This window comes from Ursus maritimus, unplaced genomic scaffold (assembly GCF_017311325.1).
Source record: "Ursus maritimus isolate PB19 unplaced genomic scaffold, ASM1731132v1 scaffold_17, whole genome shotgun sequence".
Classification (NCBI taxonomy): Eukaryota; Metazoa; Chordata; class Mammalia; order Carnivora; family Ursidae; genus Ursus; species Ursus maritimus.
The window spans coordinates 15,700,221-15,726,061 of NW_024424119.1; the positions used below are offsets into that span (position 1 = coordinate 15,700,221).

The 25,841-nt window shown below is 39.3% G+C and overlaps 1 protein-coding gene across 10 annotated transcripts in view; it reads right to left on the bottom strand.

Moving 5' to 3' along the window:
* Positions 1–25,841, bottom strand: part of ELAVL2 (ELAV like RNA binding protein 2) — a 68,428-nt gene that overhangs the window by 12,016 nt on the left and 30,571 nt on the right. For 9 of the 10 annotated variants that reach the window (XM_008695073.1, XM_008695072.1, XM_040631482.1 and 6 more), the window contains 2 exons: positions 25,353–25,456; positions 415–568 (listed from right to left, as the gene is read on the bottom strand). In XM_008695073.1, the coding sequence (XP_008693295.1) occupies positions 415–568; positions 25,353–25,456 (258 nt within the window). Of the gene's footprint in view, positions 1–414; positions 569–22,564; positions 23,080–25,352; positions 25,457–25,841 lie in introns of those variants that run through there. The other variant, XM_040631486.1, reaches the window with a different exon arrangement.

The following is a 25,841-nucleotide window of genomic DNA, read 5'->3' on the forward strand; positions in this document are numbered from 1 at the left end:
ACACAGTGTCATCCTCCCTTAGAGAACTAGGTACACACTGCTGTGTTAAACTATGCTTTTCACAAAAAACAAGACTATTTATCAGGAGGAGTACTTTATGAGGAGGATAGGGGCTTTTTTCACGCAGCAGCTTGGAAATGAGGATTATATCATCTACAAATTTATTACATGCCATAAAACAGACTTCGAACCTGCCCCTTCAGGATGGAAATGACTCAAGCTCGCTCACTCCACTCCACAATCTATTTTTATCCATGCATATTTATGAACAATTCCAGCAGAAAATTGCATTTTCTAGGCAACATACACCTTTGATGTGTTCCAGAGGCAAGATTGCTGTACGGAAAGGCAGAATATTTCACAATCTGCCACTCGGAAAGTGTAAAAGAGTGTCTAGAGCAGCTGCCTACTTACCAGTGACCTGGTCAACAAGAATACGAGAAGTAATGATGCGTCCATATTGTGAAAAAAGCTGCTCCAACTCCTTCTGGGTCATTGTTTTCGGAAGTCCGCTGACGTACAAATTCGCGTCTCTGATAGAAGCTGAACTTGGGCGAGCATAGGAAACCTAGGAAAGGAAAATGAAATTAAGCATCTATGCACACTCAGTTACCTCCTTCAGAAACTCAAAGACTGTCTAAAGTTAGTCAGCAGCTCTTCCATACGGAGCACGTAACAAACAATGAAGTTAAAGCAAGTCTGGCAAAGACAGTTTTACTCATTTCTGGAGAAATGCTCAACAAAGGGGAAATGCCACTCCACTATGGGGAAGAAAAGAGAATATTTATCCCTAGGTTTGCAGGTTTTCAAAACAAATGGCATAGTACAGTAGTACTCATGGTAATAAGTTGTCCTCAGTGGGGCCAAACCCCTAAACTAGGAAGGTAGGCTCAATCGAATAATGAAGCTTAAGGCCTCCAAATTCATCCAACACATTTCTGTGACCTGTTTTTGAGCCTCTCCCATCTCTACAGGTGGTGGCACAAAGTTTCTAAAAAGTCATACTATTATCAGTAAGTATGCCTTTTTGATTCACCGCCAAAATAACTTTCTAACAACCCTAAACTCCCAGAAATTTAAGTATGTGAATGAGCTATATCCCTTGTTATTCTTTGCTTATTGTCTTCTTGTCCACAAGTCTCCGTAACATTGATTTTCCAAAATGTCTTAAGTCCCTTTATTGGCTCTACCTACCATTTTATGTATCCTTTCAAAAAGCTTCCTCTCTTTAAGATATAGTATTCATAATTCTAGAAGGATGGAAGACAAAATAAGTCTGTCTGTATTTATTTGTAATCAACATTCTTCACGTAAGCTCCATGCTCTAAGGAACATCTCTCTCTCTTATCCTGGTTATCCTCGATATCTTGGCATGTGGTAGATGCTTGAATATTTGCTGAGTAAAACCCATCTAATACCCCACTGATCCTGTGGGTCCACAGTGGCTTGCTAGACCACAGGATTTAAGGGACAGTTCATGCAGTCATCAAGAGCTTGCCCAAATTATAATCGATGGCTCTTTGCTTACAACTATCTCTGCCAATTTTCGGATAGCTCTAAGTCCCATGTGCTAGTCCTGACCACATTCCCTCTGGTTTAATTCTGAGCTTTCCTGGACTGTCTAACTGCAAAAACTCCACAATATACCACCCCCCATCTTTCATATCATTCATAAAAATGGCCAGTGGGTCTAACTCAGATGGATTTGTTCAGGTACCATCACATGATAACTTCTGCTTGCTACTTTTATCTATTAGTATCCACCTTTAATCTAGTCCATTGTTCATTACAAAAACAACAGAGAAACTATCTTTTCAATTTAAACAAGCTTCTGGTATTTTCAGATATTTTCTACATGGTTTAAATTATGTCCAGTGTTATCACCTTTTTATTTTTGGCTTTTCAGGGGAAAAAAAAAAAAGTGCCAGGTTTTATTCTACTTTATAAAAGTCTTGCTATCTTTCATCCCTCCCCCACTAGTGTTAACATTTAATATTCTTACCCTTTATTCAACAAATTTGCTCATTAACAAGTAAAAATACACCTGTTGGTCCACAGACTATATCTGAAGTCAAGTGAGCACTGACCTGTCCTAGGAGCACAAGGAATCTGGAATAGTGGTAGAGAGAAGATAGGTAACTATTCACATGTGCTCTTTCTCTACGCCTAAACACTTAAGAAGAATGAAGATTGGGGAACTTAAATGTAAGTGAAAAGTAAGAAATGAAGGAAAATTCCAAGTGATCACCAAAATAATTCAAGTGGAATGTAGTTCTGGGACTGCTATGAACTGAAAAACAAAACAAATGAACTACATATGCACTTAGTGATGTGAAAAAATGAATACCCAATTTCTTCTCTAAAGCACAATCCTCAATTACCCGGTAAGCTAAAAATCCCACCACTTAAACTCTTGCTTTGAGCGCAGGGAGCTCTCAGCAAGTCAGCTGTTAGTCTTCTCTGGATCACGTGACTAAAGTGTTCCCTTTAGGAAGCACCACTTCCCACGACCAACAGAGTAAGCATCTGTACATTCTCAAACTTGGGAGGCTCCCTTCCAGGGGCTGATGAAGCAGGCCTTGGAGGCAGGCAGCCACTCCAGGAGCTCAAGCAAGGCGTTTGGTAGTGTAATGTAGTTACAGGGGACAGCTCTCTAACCAGCATGCCTGGGTTCAAAACTACATGCAATTCACTGAAGGCTCTGTGAACTTGCATAAATTATGCAAGTCTATTACCACATAAATGTGTACCTTCTTTGTATGGTTATTAGGAATAATTAATAAAATAATTTCTAATCTACATAAAATTCTTAGCACAGAACCTAAAAACCTGGGTGAATATAAATATTATTTACCTCTACATGCATCTGAGAATATACATAAAGACACAGACCATTAAAAGTGAGAGTAACCTGAGACCATTACTGTGTTCCAGAATAATTTACTCATGCAGTGACATTTACTGCTCTGTGCATTTCAGAGGAGTGTGGGTGGAGTGTTTTAAAAGTTATCCTAAAATATATTTAGGAAAACCGGTTTATATTTAGTGCTTATATAAAAGCTTTGAAAACATACTTGGGTCAGTTATGTTATCTGCTTTTTTTTTCCCCCTTCAATGTCTGGTCTTAAGTTCACATTGTTTCTTTAATTCTCAGCCTGTACTGACAATATTTTATTTTCTGTATTCTTGATGCTCTAGCATTTGGGGCCTTGATCCTGGAGAGACTGACCCTCCCAGGAATAGCTACTTATTGGGAGATAGTAAATGACTCTCCTCTGAGCATGCTTTTGATATGTAAACAACAAATCCAGAGTCTACACCCATAACTCCTCTGTCAAATTCTCACATACCAACCCTATTTCCCCGGTCCTAACCCCAGGGCAGAATCCTGAAAACAACCCCTACCCCCTACAGGCTAGAACCCTCTACTGCCTGGCCCTTAACTTCCCACTAGGAACTCAAAAAAACAAAACAAAACAAAACAAAACAAAACAAAAAAAAAACCAAACAAGCCCTGGGCCATGCCCTGCCCTCCTCTCTGCCTCCTGACCATCCTGATGCTTCCCCACGTGGCCCTACGTGTCATGTGGCACCCCTCCCCCCGTTTCTAAAGATATGTAACTATAAACTTCTTTCATAATAATTTCCATGTCTGCATGTCCTACCATACCTGATTAAAACAAATCCTGGGTATGTTTTTAGAATGCAGCCACATTAAAAGGGCTCCAAGAACCAATAATAAGCCTCCTCAAGAGTATTTTTCAGTAACTTTTTCAGGAACTGGTTCCCATCACCACAGGCAGGACAGAGGTGACTATACTGCATACAAACTCACGGTAGTGACAAATAATATTTCCATTTAATTTACACTTAGGGACTTAACGAAACTTCACCATGCACAAAGCATTTTCAAACAGTGTTTTGTTTGTGGTAGGTAAGGCACATATTAGTATTTTATAGCTGGGCAAATAGGTAGCGACAAGGTAAATAACATGCCTAATGTTACATACCACCGGATTCAAACTCTGATCTTCTGACCCCATGTCCTTGTATCCTTGTCCAGTTTTCTTTGTACAATTTACACTACAGTAACTTTTGTTCTAAAAGTTTGGAAAAATTAAATGAATCTTGGTTGTTTCTTACACACACACACACACACACAGTGAAACTGAGCTAAGAAGAAAAGAGGATGACACTAGAAAATATAGTTAAGCCAAAGTTCTTTTATTTCATTTTCCATTAATATTTCTAAAAAGTAACTTCTCCCAAGAATGACTGGTCACTAATGGAGACTCATTGCAGAAACTGCACATGATAATTAGAATTTTTAAATTAGTTTTATTACTTTCTAATTCTTAGAATGAATTAAATGAGCAATGTATCTCCCTCTACCCCTCCCTCATCCACTTCCAAGAAATAAAAATGTAAGGCAGGGCAGCCATCCCTCTCCCAGACCATGGGGTCACGTCTCAACATCCTCCCTTCCGAGACAAGCAAAATATTTCTTCTTCTTCTTCTTGCATCTCCAAGGATTATCAACGGAATGTACTTAGATCAAAGCAGGGAGAAGACTCCCCCAGTGGGATAAGGACTTGTACTTGGAGAGTCAAATCCGTTTCCAGACAAAATTTTGTATCTAGCAAATATCAGCAACCTTCTCCATTCTGATTTTTCTGTGGATGTGGAGCTTGAACTGGTGCCTTGAATCACTAAGAGAACCACTCTTGAGTTATCTAAAACCTCGAAGTGTTAAGTCTATTTTTATGGTTCTTCAAGGTTACCACCTCTTGGAGAAGACCCAAGAGATGGTTTTGTTTCATGGCAAATTATGTATTAGAAATACTTCAATACAATGAACCTCCAGCATGTGACCCAGTGGGGTCAAAACAGCTTCTTCCTTCACCAACTGCAAGCTGTTCTCCAATCTACATTCACTGGATTAATAGAATGGGTTTGGATTTTAAATTTTCACTGCCATTTAAACAGGTGAATATTTAATGCCTGAGGAGCAAGGTTATGAAATGTCAAAACTACTAAGTGAAGGATCTAATTTAAGAGGCAGCCAGAGAGTCTGCAATTTAAATATTTAAAGATGATACAGGGAGTACAACACTGAACACCAATCTACTCCAAAGATAGCAATTTAAAACTCAGGTTTATTCTGGAATTTCTCACAACCCTACAAGTGATATAATAAACAAAGGCAAGCAATACTGAGATTACTTGAGGGGAAGGAAGGGAAGCAGTTAGAAGCACCAGGCAAATAAATGCTCTAGCCAATGGCTTCTCAAATTGTTCTTCACAAATGAGATCACACTGGACAAAATAGAGATAAAAATAGATTTATCAAAGTAATTAGGTCTTGAAAATGGAATAGTTTGAAACACAATATATTCCTTGTAATTAAAAACTCATTTCTTCATCAGCAACTAAAACTAATTATACATTAAACATTCAAGGACAAGTAACACATATTCTAAGAATGGGCTATCAAAACACAAGTTAATCAAAATACACAGAATTAAATGGAATGAAAATATCTTATGGATAAGAATTAGTACTTTATTACACATATATAGTAAAGTTTAAAATCCCAGTACATTACTTTCAACAGAAGTCCATCGAAATGCCTTTGTCCAAAAACACAACTGCTCTCATTTTTCTGATTTATCAAGGAAAGATCAGTGACAGTGGACATTAATACCAACAGATTAAAGAGATAAGTCTATAAATGAACAAAGCAATTCCTTCTTTATTAAACTAAGGACATTTGAAAAATCTCCCACTGGCAAGATCACCATTGAACAAGTTAACTTCTATCACTTGTCGATTACTGACCCAGGACTATAAACATTAAACCTGAAAATTAGATACTTGCCACTTCAGACTTTTTTGAAAAGCTCCATTCAATCTCTTCAGCTGAAAGGAGTGGACAAGGTCATGCTTGTGCCTATTTAAACTGAGAATTAATTGCTGTTCATATCAAAAAATGGAGTCTTGATGGGACTGTCTGAAAAATGACAATCTCACTAAGTAAAAGTTAGCTCTGGCTCTGGTAGAGTGTAGCAAAGGTCTTGTGGCAGCATTAAGGTTTTACAGACAGGTGGCTACACTAGACCCTCCAAAAGAGCCCAGAAGTGGAGCACACAGAAGGATGCGATCTCCAACCACAATTCAGGCCACAGTCCTCAAAATTCACCCGAAAGGAAGAATTGTACTTTTATCTGGTTCTGAATGCAAAACCCCCGCCAGGAACATGTCTTAAACACACATCAAGGCATATACATATCACAGTCTAAGTTTTTTAAGGGCAGGCATGTTTCACAAAGGGTTGCAAATGAGTAACCCTGAGAAAACAAAGCATACGGAAATAAGTCCATAAGAAATTAAAGATTAGCTCTAGCAAAGGTGTTAGAGCTAAAAGCAATAATCACCCCTAGCAGGAAGGCTTAAAAAGGGTATTATAGATTAGGGGAGTAACCTTTAATAGGTATTCCAAGACGCAGAATTCAGAAAACTGCATCAGTGGAAAATGTATGTGAGACCTCAAATTTTTTACTGAGACTTGATTTGTTGAATGCTTTAAGTCTCATAAAGATTGTTTTAATTCAAGCAACACCAGGAACACATTTGATTGTGTTCTCTGCTTCGAATCCCTCAGGGGCTCCTTAATGCTTTAAGATTAATTTCAGATTTCTTAGTTCTTTATGCTCGGGGCACTGACTTCCTTTTCTATATAAACACACACAACCTTCAGTAGTTTTCCAAACCTTCCTCTCTTACTTCCCTGTGTTAGTACAACCTGCTCCTCCCACTCAACTAAATGTGAGTCACTTCGGACTCGACAAGGGCATCACCAAAGTGCCTCACATCCACTCTCCTCCATCTTCTCCAGTCCGAGTTAGTACCCTTGCCGGTACCCACACTGCATCATGCACCTTGTTCTTGTCCACACTGAACAAACCAAGATAAACTTGTCTCTTATCCTGTCTTGTAACTGCCTTACGTCCTTGAAGTAAGAAACCTTGTTTTTACCCTATTTTGCACATCCTTGTACCTGGCACAAATTTACTGTAAAGAAGAGGATTTATAATCAGACACTAAGTGAAGTTCTTGTCTAAAAAATTAAGAGGGCGCATAATCTGCTTTGTGATATAGCAAACATCGTATGTGATGGTACTCTGTGCATAGATTCTGTGCAGATGCCATTAAACATATCAAGAATGAAGTTTCATTTCACAAATTGGGAACTCAAATCCCCAGAAGCAATAAAATCTTTGACGGAGTAATATGTTGCTGGGGGGGGGGGTCTTAATTTTGGAGCAAAAGGAAACAAATCATATAGCCCAATTTCTTGATATTTAGGAAAGAGGGAGACTGAGGCACACAAAGGTGACGTGACTTGTCCAAAGATGCAGAAGAAGGGATTTTCCACTACACCACTGGATGCAACACAGTCTGAAACCATACAACTTTCTAGCAAAATGACAATTACTGGGAGGATGATCAGACATTTACAAAGAGATACCGGAAGAGATATGCAAGAAGGTAAGAACTTGCTATAGCTCTGCTAAATTTTTTCTTCAGTACCCATAAAAAAATCTGAAATACATCAAAATGGGTCTTTTCCTTAGGACAGTTCCTTTTTTTCTTCTATTACTATTGCCTGAGAACCATATAGGAAATGTCTGAAAAAGAGCTGAGATAGGGGGAGGGGAGGCAACTGAAGAGAGAAAAATCAAACCAAGAATCTGTAGACTATGGCTTTACACCAACTAAATTAAAATGTACCTTGAATAATCAGAACATTCTAGGTATTAAACATGCTTTTTTTTTCTAAATCTCGTATTATTAAACAGAAAGGGAAAACAGCAACTGAGTGTGTTACACTAGAGAGACGACCCAGCTTCACATCATTTCCAAGTTTTAGCGCAACCATACTAAATAAAATTCAAAACAGTTGATTCTTATATCCAACTTAAAGATGAACCAAAGAATAAGTCGTAAGAATAAAGGGATCGTACATGGCATTACTACAACAACACTAAAACTACAGAACAGCAACAGAAAAACAAAAGTGTGCTGGTTTTAAGATTCATATTAAGCAACTCATCATAAACTGGATACTTGAAAACTAGATTTCCTTTTTCACACATCTTAAACTCAGTCTATGAGAAAACTACACTGCGCAGTCTATTAAATGCTACCCAAATCAGGGGCACCTGGGTGGCTTAGGAGGTCAAGTGTCGTCTGCCTTCAGCTCAGGTCATGATCCCAGGAACCTGGGCTCGAGTCCCGAACCGGGCTCCCTCCTCAGTGGGGCCTGCCTGCTCCCCCTGCTCATGCTCACTCTCTCATGCTCTCCAACACATAAAATTAAAAAAAAAAAAAGCTACCCAAATCCATTTCATGCAGGTTTATCAATTAAATGAGGGTCCAAACAGACTGTCCTGACAGACATCTTCGTATCTTATGAAAGTATACTTTTATTAAAATTTTATTAAAGAATCAAAGTATTTAGTAAATTATCAAAGTTAGTAGATCACATCTGCCGTTTCACTGTTGCTTCTGCCTGGCTGTGGCACACAGCTGGTTCAACAAGGACTCTCGTGCTGGTAAAGACAAACAGGGAGCCTGTGGTAAAGCAGTCTTGAAATGCGAGTTAGGCCAAAAATGCCTTCCAAATTTCTAAAGATCTCTGCATGTAAAGAACTTAACAAAGAAATAAAAAACAAGCAGATCAAGTAGTGATGCGGCATCTGAAGGGGGGACTACATCGGATCGACCACTGCAGCGGCGGTGGAGTCGTCATCTTAAGGTCTAAGCAGGAATCTATCAAAGGGAATTGGTACTCCATATTGCATTTCCAATCCCATCCCTTCACTTAGTCCCTTACAATTTTAGAAAGCGATTACACTAAAGTGGCTTGGAGAAAAAAAAAATAGATGGGCGTTTGAGCTTTAACCACGAGAGTTCATTCCTACCCTCCTCTCTGCATTAGGAAGTTTTCTGTACTGGTTAGGAAAAGTGAACTCCCTTAAACATTAAAAATGAGAAATGAGCCTATATTTATTTGGCCACATATCTTTAGAAGTATTAAGTAAGGGATGCCTGGCTGGTTCAGTTGGTAGAGCATGGAAGCCTTGATCTCATCAGGGTCATGAGTTCAGGCCTCACATTGGGTGTGGAGCCTACTTAAAAAAAAAAAACAAAAAAGTATTAAGTAATATAAATAGGCTAGAATTGAGGCAAACATGAATTAGTTTAGTATTAGGTCGAAACACTTAAAAAATAAAGGCAAAAGAAAATGCATTATTACTGGCTCGAACAGAGCATACTCTGAATTAGTGGCCAGAAACCGATGCTCGTACCACAGCCCTCCCAGGTTAGGAAGTAGTACAAACGCAGGGCATGGAATCGCACAGAGCTCAGTTCAGGTGCTGGCTCTGCCACCTTACCAGTTCTGTAACTAGGGAATAAATTCCATACATTCTCTGAAGCCTCTGTTTCTTCATTTGCAATCTGATGTTAATGACAGTCTTTACCTCACAAGGATTAAGTGGAAAAATAAAACTATTAGTACAGAGCTGGAGAACCATAATAATGTTTCATCATACCGTAAGAATTTCACATATGTATAAAATCATAACATAAATAATGGTAGCCCCAAACATTTATTCAATGCTGACCATGTGCCAGGCACTGTTCTTGGTATGTTATATATTTATATATTTAAAGATTGATTTATTTGAGAGAGCACACACATGCTCACGTAAGCACGTAGTGGGGGGAGGTGTGGCAGAGGGAGAGAGGATCCCAAGCAGACTCCCCACTGAGTGTGGAGCCCCAACACAGGGCTCGATCTCAGGACCCCGAGATCATGACCTGAGCTGAAATAAAATAAGACACTTAACCAGCTGAGCCACCCAGGCGCCCCTCGGTATGTTACATATATTAGCTGAATTGATCCTAACAGCAGGGTATGAACTGGGTATTATCATCAGCATCCCTAATTTATGTAAGAAGAAACTCAAATGTAACTATTATCTCTGAGAGGAAACAGGTAAGAAGACACACATGGCGTCATTTGGCACAAGGAAGATGTATATGCACTTTAACAGAAAAACAATTCAGAGAGTAAATAAATAAGACTTCTCCCAAATCCATGGCAGTTATTATCAAAATTAACCCTAATAATTACAATATTGCAATACAATATTACAAGTATTTTGTAAGACAATGGCAGAGGAGTGTGTTGGAAAGCCCAAAGCCTGGCTGAAACATGAGGGAAATGGTGTCTTGCTGTCGTACAGGGGGTCAACATCCAGCACCTTTAAATGGGCTGATAGAAAAGACTAACTTCATTTTATTCCTCCAGTCAAACTACTGCATATTAAATCCTCCCACCTCCTTATTCTCTCTCATAAAGATCTGTTAGAGCCAAAAGTTGGTTGCAGAATAAGAAATAGAGGAGAGGGGCGCCTGGGTGGCGCAGTCGTTAAGCGTCTGCCTTCGGCTCAGGGCGTGATCCCAGCGTTACGGGATCGAGCCCCACATCAGGCTCCTCCACTGTGAGCCTGCTTCTTCCTCTCCCACTCCCCCTGCTTGTGTTCCCTCTCTCGCTGGCTGTCTCTATCTCTGTCAAATAAATAAATAAAATCTTTAAAAAAAAAAAAAAAAAAGAAATAGAGGAGAAACAAAGAATCATCCCTGTTTCAGGGAGACACTGGCAGAAGTAATAAATGGACTTTGGGGAACAGTGCCTAATTTCAGATTAGGGTTGTGTGTATGCTTCTGAATGTGGGATTCAACCAGTGCCTAATGACTCAATGTGATTTCACAGTAGAAAAAAACACTGAGGTGGCTATGCTAGCAGGGAGTACTGTGAATTTTTCATCCTGGACACTATCACTAAACATACTAGAGAGACTTAAAGAAAAAGGGAAATCTCAGTACTTAGTACTCAACACTCAGATGTATCTGGGTATTCCTCAACACTGCCAGAGCAGCAGACCGCCTGAAAGCCTCCTCCCAGGGTAACAGTACTGAAATTCACTTACAAAGCTTTTCTATTACTAGGCTGTAAGCTCCTAGAGGGTTGAAACTAATCTTACATGTGCGTGTATCTTACAGCCCCACCCACCACGGAGGCACTCCAATTCCTGCTGACTGAATATTCCATGGCCTCCTGCAGGGGCTCTTTCTGAAGTACCTCTCAGGCAAGATGATTAGAAGGTGTGATGCTTGTCCAAACAATCTGGCTTTCTGTGCTCCACTGGAAACAACACAAGTTAAAATGGCTTGCAGAAAAAAATAGACGTACTCATTCAATTCTTAGAAAACCATTCTCCGTAGTAGCTTCTTAAGGGTTCTTTCAAGATTCTGAAATTTGATCAGATGCAATCTCTAACAAAAGCCATACTATCAAGGTACCTGTTACAATTTTACCTCCAAAAATAAACCTAAAATATAATTTATGTAGCAGTGGACCACCTAGTAGATCTAAAGCACTGCCAACAGATTAAAATTGCTGAGTTGGAAAGTGAAACCTAAAGAAGGTCTCCACGCTACTTGGTAGAAGTAAACTGGAGATGTTTAACGATAAAAGTCAACAAGCACTGACTAGTTGGTAATGTGTGGAAAAAGAGGAAGGTTTTCAACAAGTCAATTTTGGTGGGTTATATGTCCTCGGGCTTGAACATACTCCATCTAAGGTTTGAGAGAGGAAAAAAAGAACACATGAAAGTGACAAAGGGCAAAGACGCAAGCTGATGGACGTTATGCAGAAAATCACACATAAAAGGAAAACAATAGTTCAATCTTCATTAACTGTAGAAAAGAAAAAGCAGGTAAGTCCTTTATTCTTCACTCGACCGTGTCTTCGATAAATAGTAACACCCACCAGGAAGTGTCAAGAGTATCACTTTTGGTTTCACTTAAATTGTGAATTTTCCTACCTTTGAGTGTACAGAGCACATCTCCAACATTCCTTATTAACAATATATTAGAAAATTCCTCCTTCAGAAATTTTAAATAAAAGCTGAAGTATTTTGTGAATTGCTCTAAAGACAAAGATGCTTGCCCTCTGAGCGTAGACCACGAAAGAGGAGAAAAAGGTAACGTGCAGTAAAAAAATAAATGCCTCTATTGCCAAACAAAAGTCAGTAAGTAATGACATTGGCATAAGGCAGTATAGGCAGAGAATGACCCAAGGCAGGGGATAAGAATTTGACCTGCATCTTCAAGGATGATGAGCCCGGGTGAGCAGGACAAGAATCTCTGCAGAACAAAGACAACACTGTGGTAATAGCAAGTTGGGGCAGATTCTGGAGGCCTTAAATGTCACAGTGAAGTGTCTATGAGCAGGGGAGTGACAGTCTACAGAAATGTATACATACACAATATGGAGGTCATTTTCCCATCATAAGCTAGGTGAGCAGAATAGTCAATATCAGTGTGGCCATTTAAAAAGCTAATTTAAATACCATCTACGATAAGTTCCCTTTTGTTCTATAACTAGAAGAAAAACTGCTTCGCCGCAATGTTGGTTCAGATATCCAAGTCTTCTTTGACCTACTTATACATACAGTAATGAAAATATAATGATCCTATTTCTGTGTGTACACTAAATACTCCACGGAGAAATTTCATCTTGGTACCATTTTTAAATATCTTAAATGAGTCTCACAGGTTACCATGGATCTTTGCAGAACAAGGCAGAGAGGTACCCACGAGCAAATGAAATAATCTGCCCAAAATTCATCTCTATAGCTCCTTTTGTGAATTAGGTCTTCACTAAAAAAGGATAAATGTAAGCTATGGGGCTAGGTTTAATCAAATTTTCCTCCCAATCACTTTTATAGAAGGTTAATACTCGACAGAATGAGCACACTCTATAGCTTCCAGATGCACGTTTCTTCCAAAAAGTACATGTCACATAAAGGCCGCTGTGCCTTTGGATGAGACATTCCTTCACGTATAATACCTGTCTTCTTTCTCTGCGTGATAAACCCTATTTTGTAAAACCCTATCACCTCTGAAACCACTGCAGAGGCCTCTCGACAGCCAGTGACATATCCATTCCCATTGCACTCTGCATTCACTTATCATACATCAAAAAAAAAACGGTCATAGAAAGTAAGTGCTGTCTCTCCCTACTACACAATGACATCAAGGACAAGACGGTATCTTGTCATATTTTAGCACGGCTCCAACATTTAGCAAAGCTGACTGGTACATACTAGACACTCTAAACGCTTGCAGAATTAAGTACCTCATTACGCACAAATGGTCCCTATCCAAGATTCCCTATCCAGGATTGTATAGTCTTTAAAAAAACAATTTACAATTTTTTTTAGTATTACATTTGATATCTTTGCCTTGGGTGGGAAGTGGGAGGAGGAGAAGAAAAAAAAAGCACACGTATGATGGCCATTAATAACTTTTAAAACATATACCCTTCAATACAAACTTGGAAACGAACCATAGAACTTGCTATGATTCCACATATTGTGAAAGGCCCTCATGGGATGAGACTCTTGAAGACGAAGTAATCACTTTTATTAAACTTTAATGTTCTTAAAAAATTATTCCTCAAACACCTAAAGGATAATTTCTAACAATCTTCCTTCAAACACCTGTTGTAAATGTAAAAACAGTTTGCAACCCATACCTGTATTACAACTAAACCACAACAGCCAAGAAGTGTTTTCAGGCCTGTTTTAACCCAACTGTCAGGAATCTAGTGTGTACATGTGTATGTGTACACACGCATATGCACAAAAAGTTAGGAAACCACCTTACTTTCTTTCAAGGGGAGCCTGTCCTTGGTAAACCTTAATGAGTATAAACTACACATCATTTTAAAAAAAAAAAAAAAGGAGTAACAAATGTTTTGGGATTGCTTATGAATTCATCTCTCAAATAGACCTAGAAGAAAATTTGTGTGAAACACATGTATAACACATGAGAAAAAGAAAAAACGAGTAACAGAAATGTTGTTATAAATCCTCCCCAGAGCCAAAGAAAGTTTTACCAAATATATTTTGTGGACCTGACATAAGTTATACAACTATGAAAAATTTATTCAACAGCTAATTTAAAAGGAATAACCCCTGAAATATTACTGAATGTTTTATAAGTTCAACCTACCAAGATATTTTTCTCTCAACATGATTAGACATTAGAGAATAATCACAGGGAAAGCTTTTTTAAATGAACTGATTTGCAGGACTAATAGTCTCATTCAAAGACAATCCCTCATTCTCCAAATATCTACTAGACACCTGAGCTGTATATCCCCCCAAACAGCTTTAACAAAAAGTAATTACTATATGCCTAAAGCCTTTTGTATGACAGTTGTGAAGATCTTACAGAAAAAGGGTTTTTAAGGAAAACACCAACAACCTTAACTGGTATACAAGGAACAGACCATATCACTGCCATTCATAGACTCCTCCAAAAATTTAAAGAGGAGTAGTAGGAGGGGATAACCTTTACCTGGGTTGCAAGACAAAGTGCTCTCCTGCTTCAGATGTGCGGAAGCACCTCACTTTACCTTGAGAATCCAGTCCTGCGGTATTTAATTACACTGTCGGGAGCACCGAATGGTCTGGCACCATGCCCTTTCCCTGGGTCTCGCTGATTGATAGCATCAATAACATTCACTGGCTGTAATTAAACCGCCAAATAGTACCCCCTTTGCCACTTGGTAGATCAATGTTCTTTAATACTCAAAGGACAAAGTACAAAGGTGAGAGGGGTGTTTTTAGCCCTCACCTTCACAGTTCATTTGACTTTGTACGCCAGAGCAGTGTGCAGACAATGCGTATTTCACAATTCCCCCAAGACACTGGTTAATGAAGAACACTATGGAAAATCCTGTAAGTTGGTGACAAATACTTATTAAACCATTTTTGCAAATCTGAGAACAGAGACATTCTAAGCCTTTTGGTGTGGTGACAGTATGTATGCACTGCTTTCACATAGCTTTGGGACAAAATTGAATTTATAGGTCAAAAGGTTTCTAAATTAAAGTGGCATAAATAGTTTTTTTCTTTAAATATTCATAACATGCTATGTGGGGGGAGTTTTTATGATAATAGAGCAAATTCCCATTTACTCAAACTGTGACTAGAGAAGTTCAAACATCCAGATACTGGGGAGGGGGAGAGGAGGGGTGTGGCTGGGAGCTTATAAATAGGAAATAAATTTTTATTGCATTTTAAAAGCAACTTCCATATTCTAAGGCTCCACAACCATCTTGCATCATATAATTCAACTCCCAATCTCTATACTAATATGAAATACCCATTTTAAATGAATGGGCCCCAGAAGAACCATGCTGCAAATTCCCTACCCTCAGAATCAAATATTAAATGGCGTTTATGTACTTGTAATGCTAAAAGTATTTAATGACACCAAAATGCTCTGAAAATGAGTAGTATGTGTATGAGTGAGAGTGAGAGAGACAGAGAAAGAGAATGTATTATTTAGGTAAGTCCAGCATTATATTCATTAAAAGTACATCTGTTAACCACAAGTATTCCAGATAGTTTATGAAAGAACCCACAAATGAAAATCTTATTTACATGCAGATTTGTTTTGAAACAAGCACCACAGACCTATCCAAGTTCAAATCATTAAGGTCCACCAAACAACGGTTCTCTGGTCAGACCACTGCCTATTAACAGTCACCTGCAGTGACTGGTTAAAATTCAACCTTTTGTTCTCACTCAGCAGATAATCAGATTCAGTAAGTTTTATTTACTTACTGAAATATGCAGGGGTCCAGAAATATGCATTTTATCAACCACCCATGCCAGGGATTCTGATGAACATTAATGTTTTGGCAGTCCCTTATATAGAGGGACTTTAAATAGGTAATCCACAAACTCGGGGGACATATTCGGGATTCCTACAAACTAGCTCTCCTCCTTGTCACCCACCGATGTTGGTTTCCAAATGAGTAAGAAATTCACAGGTAGCTTGAAAGTAAAGTATATATGAATATAAATCACCAGCAAATACAAAAATGTAAAGGTAAAACAAAGCGTATAAAACTCATCTCAAGGTTTTTCCAAAAATCAGCATGGATGGATGGGGCTCACCGGGATCAGGAAGCTCGTCAGCCTGGCTGGTCTCTGCAAAAGGCTGCTGGGCTTAATTCTAAGAGGGCAGAGCCACTCTCAATGACTACAGAATCTTTCTAGGAATACGAACAGGGTTCTTTGGGTGAAACAAGTGGGAATAGTCGAATTTCTAAATAGTCATTTAACAAAATTTGTCAAAATGAAAGCATTTTCTTTCTTTTTTCTTTTTTTTTTAAAGATTTTATTTATTTATTTGACAGAGAGATAAACAGCGAGAGAGGGAGCACAGCAGGGGGAGTGGGAGAGGAAGAATCAGGCTCCTAGCACAGAAGCCTGATGTGGGGCTCGATCCCAGAACGCTGGGATCACGCCCTGAGCTGAAGGCAGACGCTTAACGACTGCGCCACCCAGGCGCCCCATGAAAGCATTTTCTGAATGATCAGTTTCCAGGACCACGCAGGCATTCTCCTTTCCCTTGCCTTTCCCGCTGCTCACCTGAGGGTCAGCGAGGGTCACTTCAAGACTCATTAGCAACCCCAGAACCTATGCAGGAAGGATTACACTTCTCAGTCCTGCGGGAGGAGGTAACCTTATACTAATGACCAAAAAATAGAGCACATTACCATGATTTATTGATTTTTTTTCCACAACCCACTTCTCTATAACACAAGGTAACTACAATAGTTTTTTAAATATCCAATAAAATTAAACCAACGAAGTAGACAGGGTGACTATTTTCTTCAGAGTAAAAAAGTAGCTTTTCAAATCCTCCCCAACTAGATTTCTAAGTTACCCCTTTAAATATAGAAAAGACTGAAAAACTTAATATTCTTGATCTTCTCTTTCTGAAAGTCACAGGCCAACACGAGTACTTTCTACCTCTAGATGTTAAATAACATGTTACACAATAATTGTATAGTCGGTACCACCCTTCACCATTTTACAAGTGAGAAAGCTAGACCAGGAGAGCAAGAGCAGGACAGAAATCCAGGACTTACGGCTCGAGGTCTTGATGCAACATTCAAAGGAGTGCTTCTCATTTGGGGTGGGGGGCACACACGTAGCAGACTGCCTATGCCGTTTTCAAAACATAGCCCTCTTTTCCTGCTTAACCATAAACCGTAGGTCAAGAAACTTCCCAAAGTAAAACCCCCCAAGTCTGATGTAGTGCTTGTGGCTTAGAACTGATGCTACGGGCAATGACAGGAAAATGTGGCAAAGGCGGGAATAAAAGAAAATGGACTACACATGCTTTTATAGAGTCCGCACAAACTTCAAGAATGACAAACGCAACTCTCTCTAACTTTTAAACTTGCATCTAAGATTCGCAAGAACCTACCAGAAGAACATTCTTAAATGGGTAATCTCTTATTAGAACAGAGATCCAGAAAGTTACTATAATGATTCTTTTACTCTCCAGTTACCATCAAAATATTTAAATCTGTGAACTTGCCCATCTGCTAAACATGACCTCCAGACACCATTTTCCTCTCAAGCTAGAGGTGTGGCCACCTCTAGCACTTAGCCCAAAAAACAGCAGTTTTTCCACCACCAGGAACAGCTCCACTTACTCACACCTAACAGAGATCTGATCCAGGAAGTCTCAAGACAGTACAAGACCCAAATTAAGGTCCCCAAGAGAATATTCCATTTGTTTGTAGTGGTATCTATAACCTGTTTCTAAGGAAAACACCTGAATATTAATAATACGAGATGGAAAGAAAACAATAAAAGCCACCAGCGTCAGCCAACGTGACCTTACATTTCTGTTCCTACTGGTGCTGTTAGCCGCACTGTGTTTTAACAAGTCCCTTAACCTGAGCTGCATTTCATTGATCAAAGGGAGTATTTGCCTGGGACGCCTGCGTGGCTCAGTTGGTTAAGCATCTGCCTTTGGCTCAGGTCATGATCCTGGGGCCTGGGATTGAGCCCCACTTCAGGTTCCCTGCTCAGCAGGGAGTCTGCTTCTCCCTCTGCCTCTCCCCCACGACTCCCCACCACTCTGCTAGTGCTCTCACTCTCTAAATAAATAAATCTTAAAAAACGGGGGTGGGGGGAGAATTTGCCTACAAGAGACTATTGTTTTTGCATAAATCCAGACAAGTAAAAGGATAAAAGTCCTATGCAACTACTACAAAAAAACAGGTAAAGCAAGAAATCAAGGGACTCTTCTTCAGAAGTTAGCACACCTATCTTAACCTCTCAAACTAGCTTTGTAGAACAGACAGAAGCCACCCAACTACCTGGTAGTGCTTCTCCCAAGTCACAAATGAAAGGTCACAAGCCCTACCCTACCCTCAAAAAGCAGTAGAAAAGATAAGCAGACAGGTGTTAACAGTGCCTAGCAGAAATGCCTTTGCTGATACACATTTATTAAACAGGCAGGAAAAGTAGAGGCTTGGATAATAAAATGATCTATGGACTCCCTCCTAAGAAAGATGGGTTCAATCAACTGCTGAGACTCTCCCACCGCCCCCCTGCCCTGTGGTTCACAAGGAGGGATGGGCAGGGAGCAAGCGGAGACACTGCTACCAGGAACTCTCCCCTCCTCATCTATCCCTCTGTGCGGGCTCAGCCTCTGCTGTAGCAACCATGAAAAAATATCTACAGAAAAGCCATTCAGACAATGCCAAGTTACTGCCCTCTGGGAATTTTCAAATTGCTCATTTCTACTACAAAGGCAGCTTGGAAGGAGCAGGAGGAACACAAACAGGCCTGAGTTGGGACAATGTAGGTCTGGACTACACTAGGCCACCTACCGCACTCTGTAGGCCACCCAAGGTAAGTAACAACCTATGGTGCTTTTTTGTGGCTTTAAAAAAAAAAAAAAAAATTCAAGCTCACAATGGAGTATTCTGAAAACACGTAATGGGCATTATACAAATAATACCTTATTTTTAAAAATCTTATTCCTCATTCCAGATAGGGACTATGTAAACTGGACTCGGTATAGATTTGAGAGTTTTATTTAAATGCACTGAAGAGGTTCCAATAATATGATGTATCAATATACTGGTAAAATTTGGCACATGGCTCTAGAAAGTTCCAGACCACAGCTTAAAAATGAAGGTACAATACATTCAGTCTTTATTTTTAAAAAGGCAAAGAAATTATTCACTCAGCTTCCATTCTCACTTCCACTCCTGGTATGTACTTTTTCTGTTTTTGTTTTTGTTTTTTTTTCTGTCCCTCCACAAACCAAAGTCTGACCAGCCAAATAGCAGTTTAGGTTAACATCTCAGAAGTTGTCTGTTAATCTGGGACCTGTCCTTCAGACTTTCAAATTTTCCAAATCTGGTCAAGGTAAAAAGTAAATGATGATCCATATGCAGCAGTGTTGAAATGTGGGGTACTTCATAGGAGATGCTTTATAATTTGTGAGGCCCACACCTCTACAAACATCTACACTTTGTATCTGCACAGAAAACAAAATCAACTACATAAGCCAAAAGAACACTAGGGTAGCCTGAGTTGCTCAGAGAGACGCATTATTTGTACCAAACAGACCTTCCCTTCCTCACAAATACTCAAGTCCAATCCATCACTGCCCTACTCCCTTACCTATAATATAAAACCTTGGCATGGCACACCTGCCTTTTATAATCCCCCAATGGTCCCTTGTTCCTTTCTGCATTACTCCCCCTGCTTACTGCTCTAGCTAATTCTATGTGGTCCCTCTACCAGCTGCTTTTCAAACTTCCCTACAAACAGCATAAAATCTCAGCATTATTGCTATTATGTAACCCACTTGTCTCAAACACCCCAAAATGGTGCTGCAGATATTCTAACAGAGCACCTAACAGGTAGTAAGCCTAACTTCACTTACATTTCTGCTTCCATGCCCCTTCCTTTCTTACACTGAACAGCCAATGATCTGGTAGTATTTTCTAATGGTCAGAATTAAATTTTATAAAAGAACGGTTTACAGTGATTAGTGAGAACCAATGCCCTCCCTGGTAATTCTGTACCAAAAACAGGGCTGAGCTAAAGAATGGTTTCCCAGCACAAATTTTACGGTGGCTGATAAAGTTTCAGCAATGGCAAAGAGAAAACAGTTTAAACTGTTGTCTCTTCAGGATGGGGTGCTGCCTTTCACCACCAACTAAATCATTCCATGATAACCATGAGTTCATTAAATATTTAATTAAATAGTTACAATCTTTCTTAAAATGCAATTTGGAAGACCATGGACAGTTTAAAAAAATTAAAAAGAGGCAGGTAATAAACATTCTCAATGATGAATAAATTAATTAATTTTACAGATAAAATGGAAACTGAAATGATTAAAAGACTTGTCCAAGATCACACAGCCAGTTAAATCACTTCATCAATGTCAGGAAGACTAAAACTTCAGAAATGTAGTTCTATATTCCTCCTATTTTAAGGATATAGTTCACGCTAAAAACAAACACAAAAGAAGCCTGTGAGTAGGACAGTTACTGGAAAAAGGATAGGCTAGTGAGGAAAAGATATAAATGTAACGAACAAAGCAACACAATGGCTCAGAATAAAGGTTTATTAGCTTTACTTAACGTTCTCTATCAAACTGAACACTTGAAGAAATTGACACTATTTGTAATTAGTATTCCGATTTTTATAATAGTTTTCCCATATGACCTTAAATGGTGGTTTGGATATTTTAATATGAGAAATTTCACATTATATGTATCAATTAATAACTTTTAAGCAAAGGTGGAATTTAGGTTGGTTTATGTCTGAATGATTAAGAAAAAAAAAATCCGTTTAATCAAAACCAAAGTTAGGCAGTTTTTCCATGCCTAATAGGGATTTCCAAATAGGGATTTTTTTCTTCAGTGGGGCAGAAAAGCCATGAATTTCTCGGGGTACCTATCAGTGATAACAAAAAACTTCTATTCCTTGAGATAACAGCCCTCATTTTCAGATAAAAGCAAGCCCACTTTTGGGAATAACAAAGATCCCTACACCCCTTGGAGGAGGGGGAGAAGTTGGGAGTGATGCTGGGAGGAAAGACTTCCATCACCGATTCACAGTACTCGATGGGGGAGAGGGGGAAGGGAGCGTATAAGATTCTTTGGAAATATTCAATATTTTACTCTACTAATTATGAATTTAACTCTGATACCATTAACCGAGATAAAAAATACATTTTCCCTTAAGGGGGAAGAGTATTAGCTTGAAGCCATACATATACCAATTTAGATTTTATCAGTACTTGAGACCCCTAAAAACAAAATAAGCAAAGAACATAAAGACTGAATACAGTAGTCACAACCACAGAGATCCCAAATGGTCCACAGAACGAAGGGTTCCCATGGGGACCAGCGGGCTCTTAATGAGATTCCCCCCAGTATACTATTTTTGACACTGTCATGAGGAGATTCCCACCCCCCACACCTGACTTGTGCATATACTACCTTTTCACCACCATCCCTAATATCAGAAGTTAAAAACATCTTGTATTCTTCACAGTGTATTTACCAGCTCAGTATCAGGGACAATGTGGGCAGGCTTTATCATGACTGCCTCCCATGTAGCTCAGAGATGGTATGTATGACATCACCAGCAAGGTAAGCTGCCAAAACATCAACCTAATCAGGAAAAAATGTGATCCTTAGAAGAAAACAATAACCACTTTGAAACTTTAACCTATGAATGCTATTTATAATAAATATCTTTCTAACATAAGGTGAACATAAGTTTTTCTAATTTCTAAGCCATACTTTTTAAAAAGTGAAGACGGTATGAACTACTTTTTACTCTGAATGCTGAATTATCATTCAGCATGCTAAGAATTATCCACAAGAAGATTTACCAAGGTAAAAGATGAAAACAAACTGAACTTTGGGTGCAAAAATACCAAACAGAGAACCCACCTATTCAGAAAAGGTACATTTTGGTGGTTCCTACATGTTAGGCCTTAGACTTGCTGTCATGAACTAATGGGAAAGCATATTAAAAAGCAGATTTCCGCATCCCATCACTGGACACTGATCCAGTAGTTCTGCAGTGGGCCCAAGAACCTCCATTTCTAACTCACTTCTGGTGATTCTGATGCAACCAAGTTTAGGAATAACTGCTTTAGGATTCCGCAGTGCCTGAGGGACTTTGCTTCACTCATTGCAGAAATACTGAACATTTGTCATTTATTCAACACACCATCCATCTATTGCACAAAATCCTACTGGGATAATACCATTAGGAAGCCCCAGGAGAAAATGCTAAATCACCTTTCAGAGCGCTTGATTCACTGTTTCAATATTCCAATTACTAGGAATTCTACCAAATGCATACTAACTGCTTGCTAGGTGGCTTGGAAGACTACCTTGAGGAGCACACCGACATCTGTATACTCGTATATGATGTACATATTAATTAGTCTACTGCAACTTTTTAAAGGGAAAGAGTTTTGCCACCTTAAATGTAAGAGCTTTGTCTTAAAGGGCCTGATCTTAGCCAAACTCTTCGAGCACTAAGGTCTCAACTCTTTTATTTGGGGCAGCAGCTGAAGGAACAACTTCAGATGGGCTCCCATAGATGGGGACGCTGCTATTCAAAGCAGTGTGAAAGGGTATGCCAGGAAGCGAGAGCTACAGGGGCATGTGTGCAGAGCCTGAGATCGGCTTGCCAGGGAAGAGCCAGGCTGACTACCACAGACAGTAGTAATAACACTCCGAAGTTAACTCAAATGATTTGGTAAAAGAGTTGGGAAATACAAGAGAAGTTTGAGTGAGAAGTAACATGAGGAAAGTGGTGTTTGTGTAAGTTTAGGCTGACAGCCACCACCAGGATGGACTGCAAGAAGGATAAAAAGGCTAATTTATGGAACGGTATCTCAGAAAATGGAATGGTTTAAGTGCAGCTTCCAAAAGGTACTTGAAGCAGCAAACATGAAGAAAAAACTGGATCAAGATGTTGCCTAAGAACACAAAACATGTCTCACTGAAAATTAAAAAAAAATAAAATAAAAAAATAACCATACAAAGAACAAACAGACAAAAATGGTGCTCTGTAGTTTTGGAAAATGGTCTGCTTTGCCTCTCAGAGAAATCTGGGCCAAATTGAGGATACCAGCTGTTATCTGATATTTTTACAGGAACCGAATGGGGGCGGGGAAAGAAGTAGCCTGCTGCTTTCCCCACCACTCCCACCCCCATTTCAGAAAATCAGAAGAGAAGTAGCAGATGTCACAGTTTAAAAGACACAAGGCATTACTGTCCTTTCTTCCACATATTCTGCCCAAGCAGCTGGGCACTGAAGAGAAAGCCGGGCAATGGGCAGTGAAGAAGCAGCTGTCATCAATGGTCTCCTTGCAGTCCATGGAAATTTATTCTCTGGCGACCCGTCTCCCCTGCATTTCTGCCTTCTTGTGGACATTATTGCAAAAGAACTTAGAGCAAAAGAACTGACTCACTAGAATGAAATAAGGATGGCTATTTCTGGAATGGAGAAAAGGGTATGTTCTGGTATGAGCCATCTCAACCATCTATTCCAATTTCTTCGTAACCACAACTCAGGGACCTCAACACTAAGATAAATTAGCAGCAATTCTGGAAATCAACTTAACATGGGGAGGCCTACAAAAATCCTCAGGAGGACGGAGAGCACACAAAACAGTCTGAAAGTAACTGGATATTAGATGTCTTTTTTTTTTTTTAACAGCATTTGTTTTTAATAGTAATAGTGCTTAATAGTACTAGTAAAAGGTTAACCTTTGTGACACAAAAAGTGTGCAGATAAGTATGGAAATTAGAAAACACAATCCAGATTAAAAGACCAAGTCTTTGTAATCACAGACTGTATTAGGAATCTTAATTTTTTTCCCCCTCAAATCTTGGTAGCATAATAACCAGCTCATTCTCTAGCTGAAGAGTGAATATTTCCAAAGGACATTTTCTTAATCAATAAATGTGAAAAATTCTTGGACATCTTACATCCAAATACATTTGGGAGCCCCCCATAGAGTTCCCTTTAGATGAGACAGAGCTGGGAGGAATTTTTCCTATGAGCCAATAAATATAAAGAATGAGATGTCAAAACTACCCAGAGCTAATGAATTACCTTAGCTGACAATTCTGAGAGAAGCAACTTTTAAGCATAAAGATGACACTGCATTTCCAGATTTCTGAAAAAATGAGCAGAAATCTTCTAGACAAGTCTCTAAGCAAGATGGATGCCATAGTCAGCCTTGACTAACTTCCCCTCACCACTTCAGGCTATAGTCTGAGCTGACTTCTTAAATCAAGGGTGGAAAATAGGTTCCAACTTGAGTCAATTGATAGAGGTTGTCTGGAACACTATTTTGAAAAATATTTGGGAGCCACATCTAGACTTAGTAAGAAAGACTGCCATGATTGATTGGCAATGTCTGCACTGGGCAGGAGAGGCAAAATTGATGGCACGTGCACTAAGCATTTGCCAGAAGCAACATCCCTTTTATTTTCTAAAGGAAAAGAAATCCATACTGCAAACTGTATTAACTTCTTATCCAGATACAATCTACGTCGGCATTTCGAAAATTCAAAAAAGCCGGAAAATATCCACAAATTACTGACCAACTGTCTTGAAAAACATTATCAGGACAAATAACCTGTGAGGCATGTGAGCAGGTCCAGTCAGTCTCCTCAAAAGTAGAGCAGAGTCAGAACAGAGCCGAAGGACCACATCCAGCCTTCCAGATGTTTTTTATAACCCATGAGCTAAGAATGATTTTTACATTTTTAAATGATTGGGGCAAAAGAAAAACACTGTTTTGTGACACATGAACATGACATGAAATTCAACTTTCAGCTTCCATAAATAAAGTTTTCTAAGATCATAGTCACACCCATTCATTCACGTAGTTATTGGCTATGGCTGCTTCACGGTACAAGGGCAGAGTTGAGAAGTCAGGACAGAGACTGCACAACCCACAGAGGCTAACGTATTTACTACCTGGCCCATCACAGAACAAGTCTCCCAAGCCCAGGGCTCAAAGAATGGGTCACAGGTTTCCTCAAGCTATACGGAAAGTAACTGACTCCAAAGGAAGGAGATTTAATTCAGCAGGCTTCACAAAGTACTTAGCGAAGAAAGTTGCTGCTGTCCCCTTGTTAATACAGGAGTGATTACATAAAGTACTTGTGAACAGTTTCCCCCATCATGCAACAAACAAAAAATTCTGCTCTGCCTCCAAGAGAAGTGTCTATGCGGGCATGAAATGAAGGAAGAGAACTACAAGAAGACTTGAATCATTTTTAATCTCCATTCTGCAAGTAGATTTAAAAAAAAAATTCCACATACTTTTATAGTTTTCGTTTGAAGTCTCAATCCATTCAGGGTGTTGATAGCTTTCTCTGCATCCTTAGGGTCAATGTAGTTCACAAAGCCATATCCCAGGCTCTGCCCTAATGAAGGAAAGAAGAAAGGCATGTATTAGTTCTACACCGCTGATGACAGAGATCCACTCTCATTTTGGCATACGGTCTTGTCATTAACACCAGCACATTTTCTCAATAATAAAAGGAAGTCTACATTAATTCTCCTAGAAATATACATGTGGTCTTTTTTCATCTCCTACTACATTTGCAAGTTTAAACATCAGTTAGAACTCAGCAGCAAGCTGTGCATTTAAAAACAAAAAACAACAACAAAAAAACCCCTCCACATATCTCCAAAGCATTCCATCAAACATCTCCTGGCTGAGCCAGAGCACCCAGCAGCAATTGCAACGTTCAGCTTCAGAAACTGTGGGTGCAAGTCTCCGCCAAGCTGCTGAGTGGGCTTCACGGG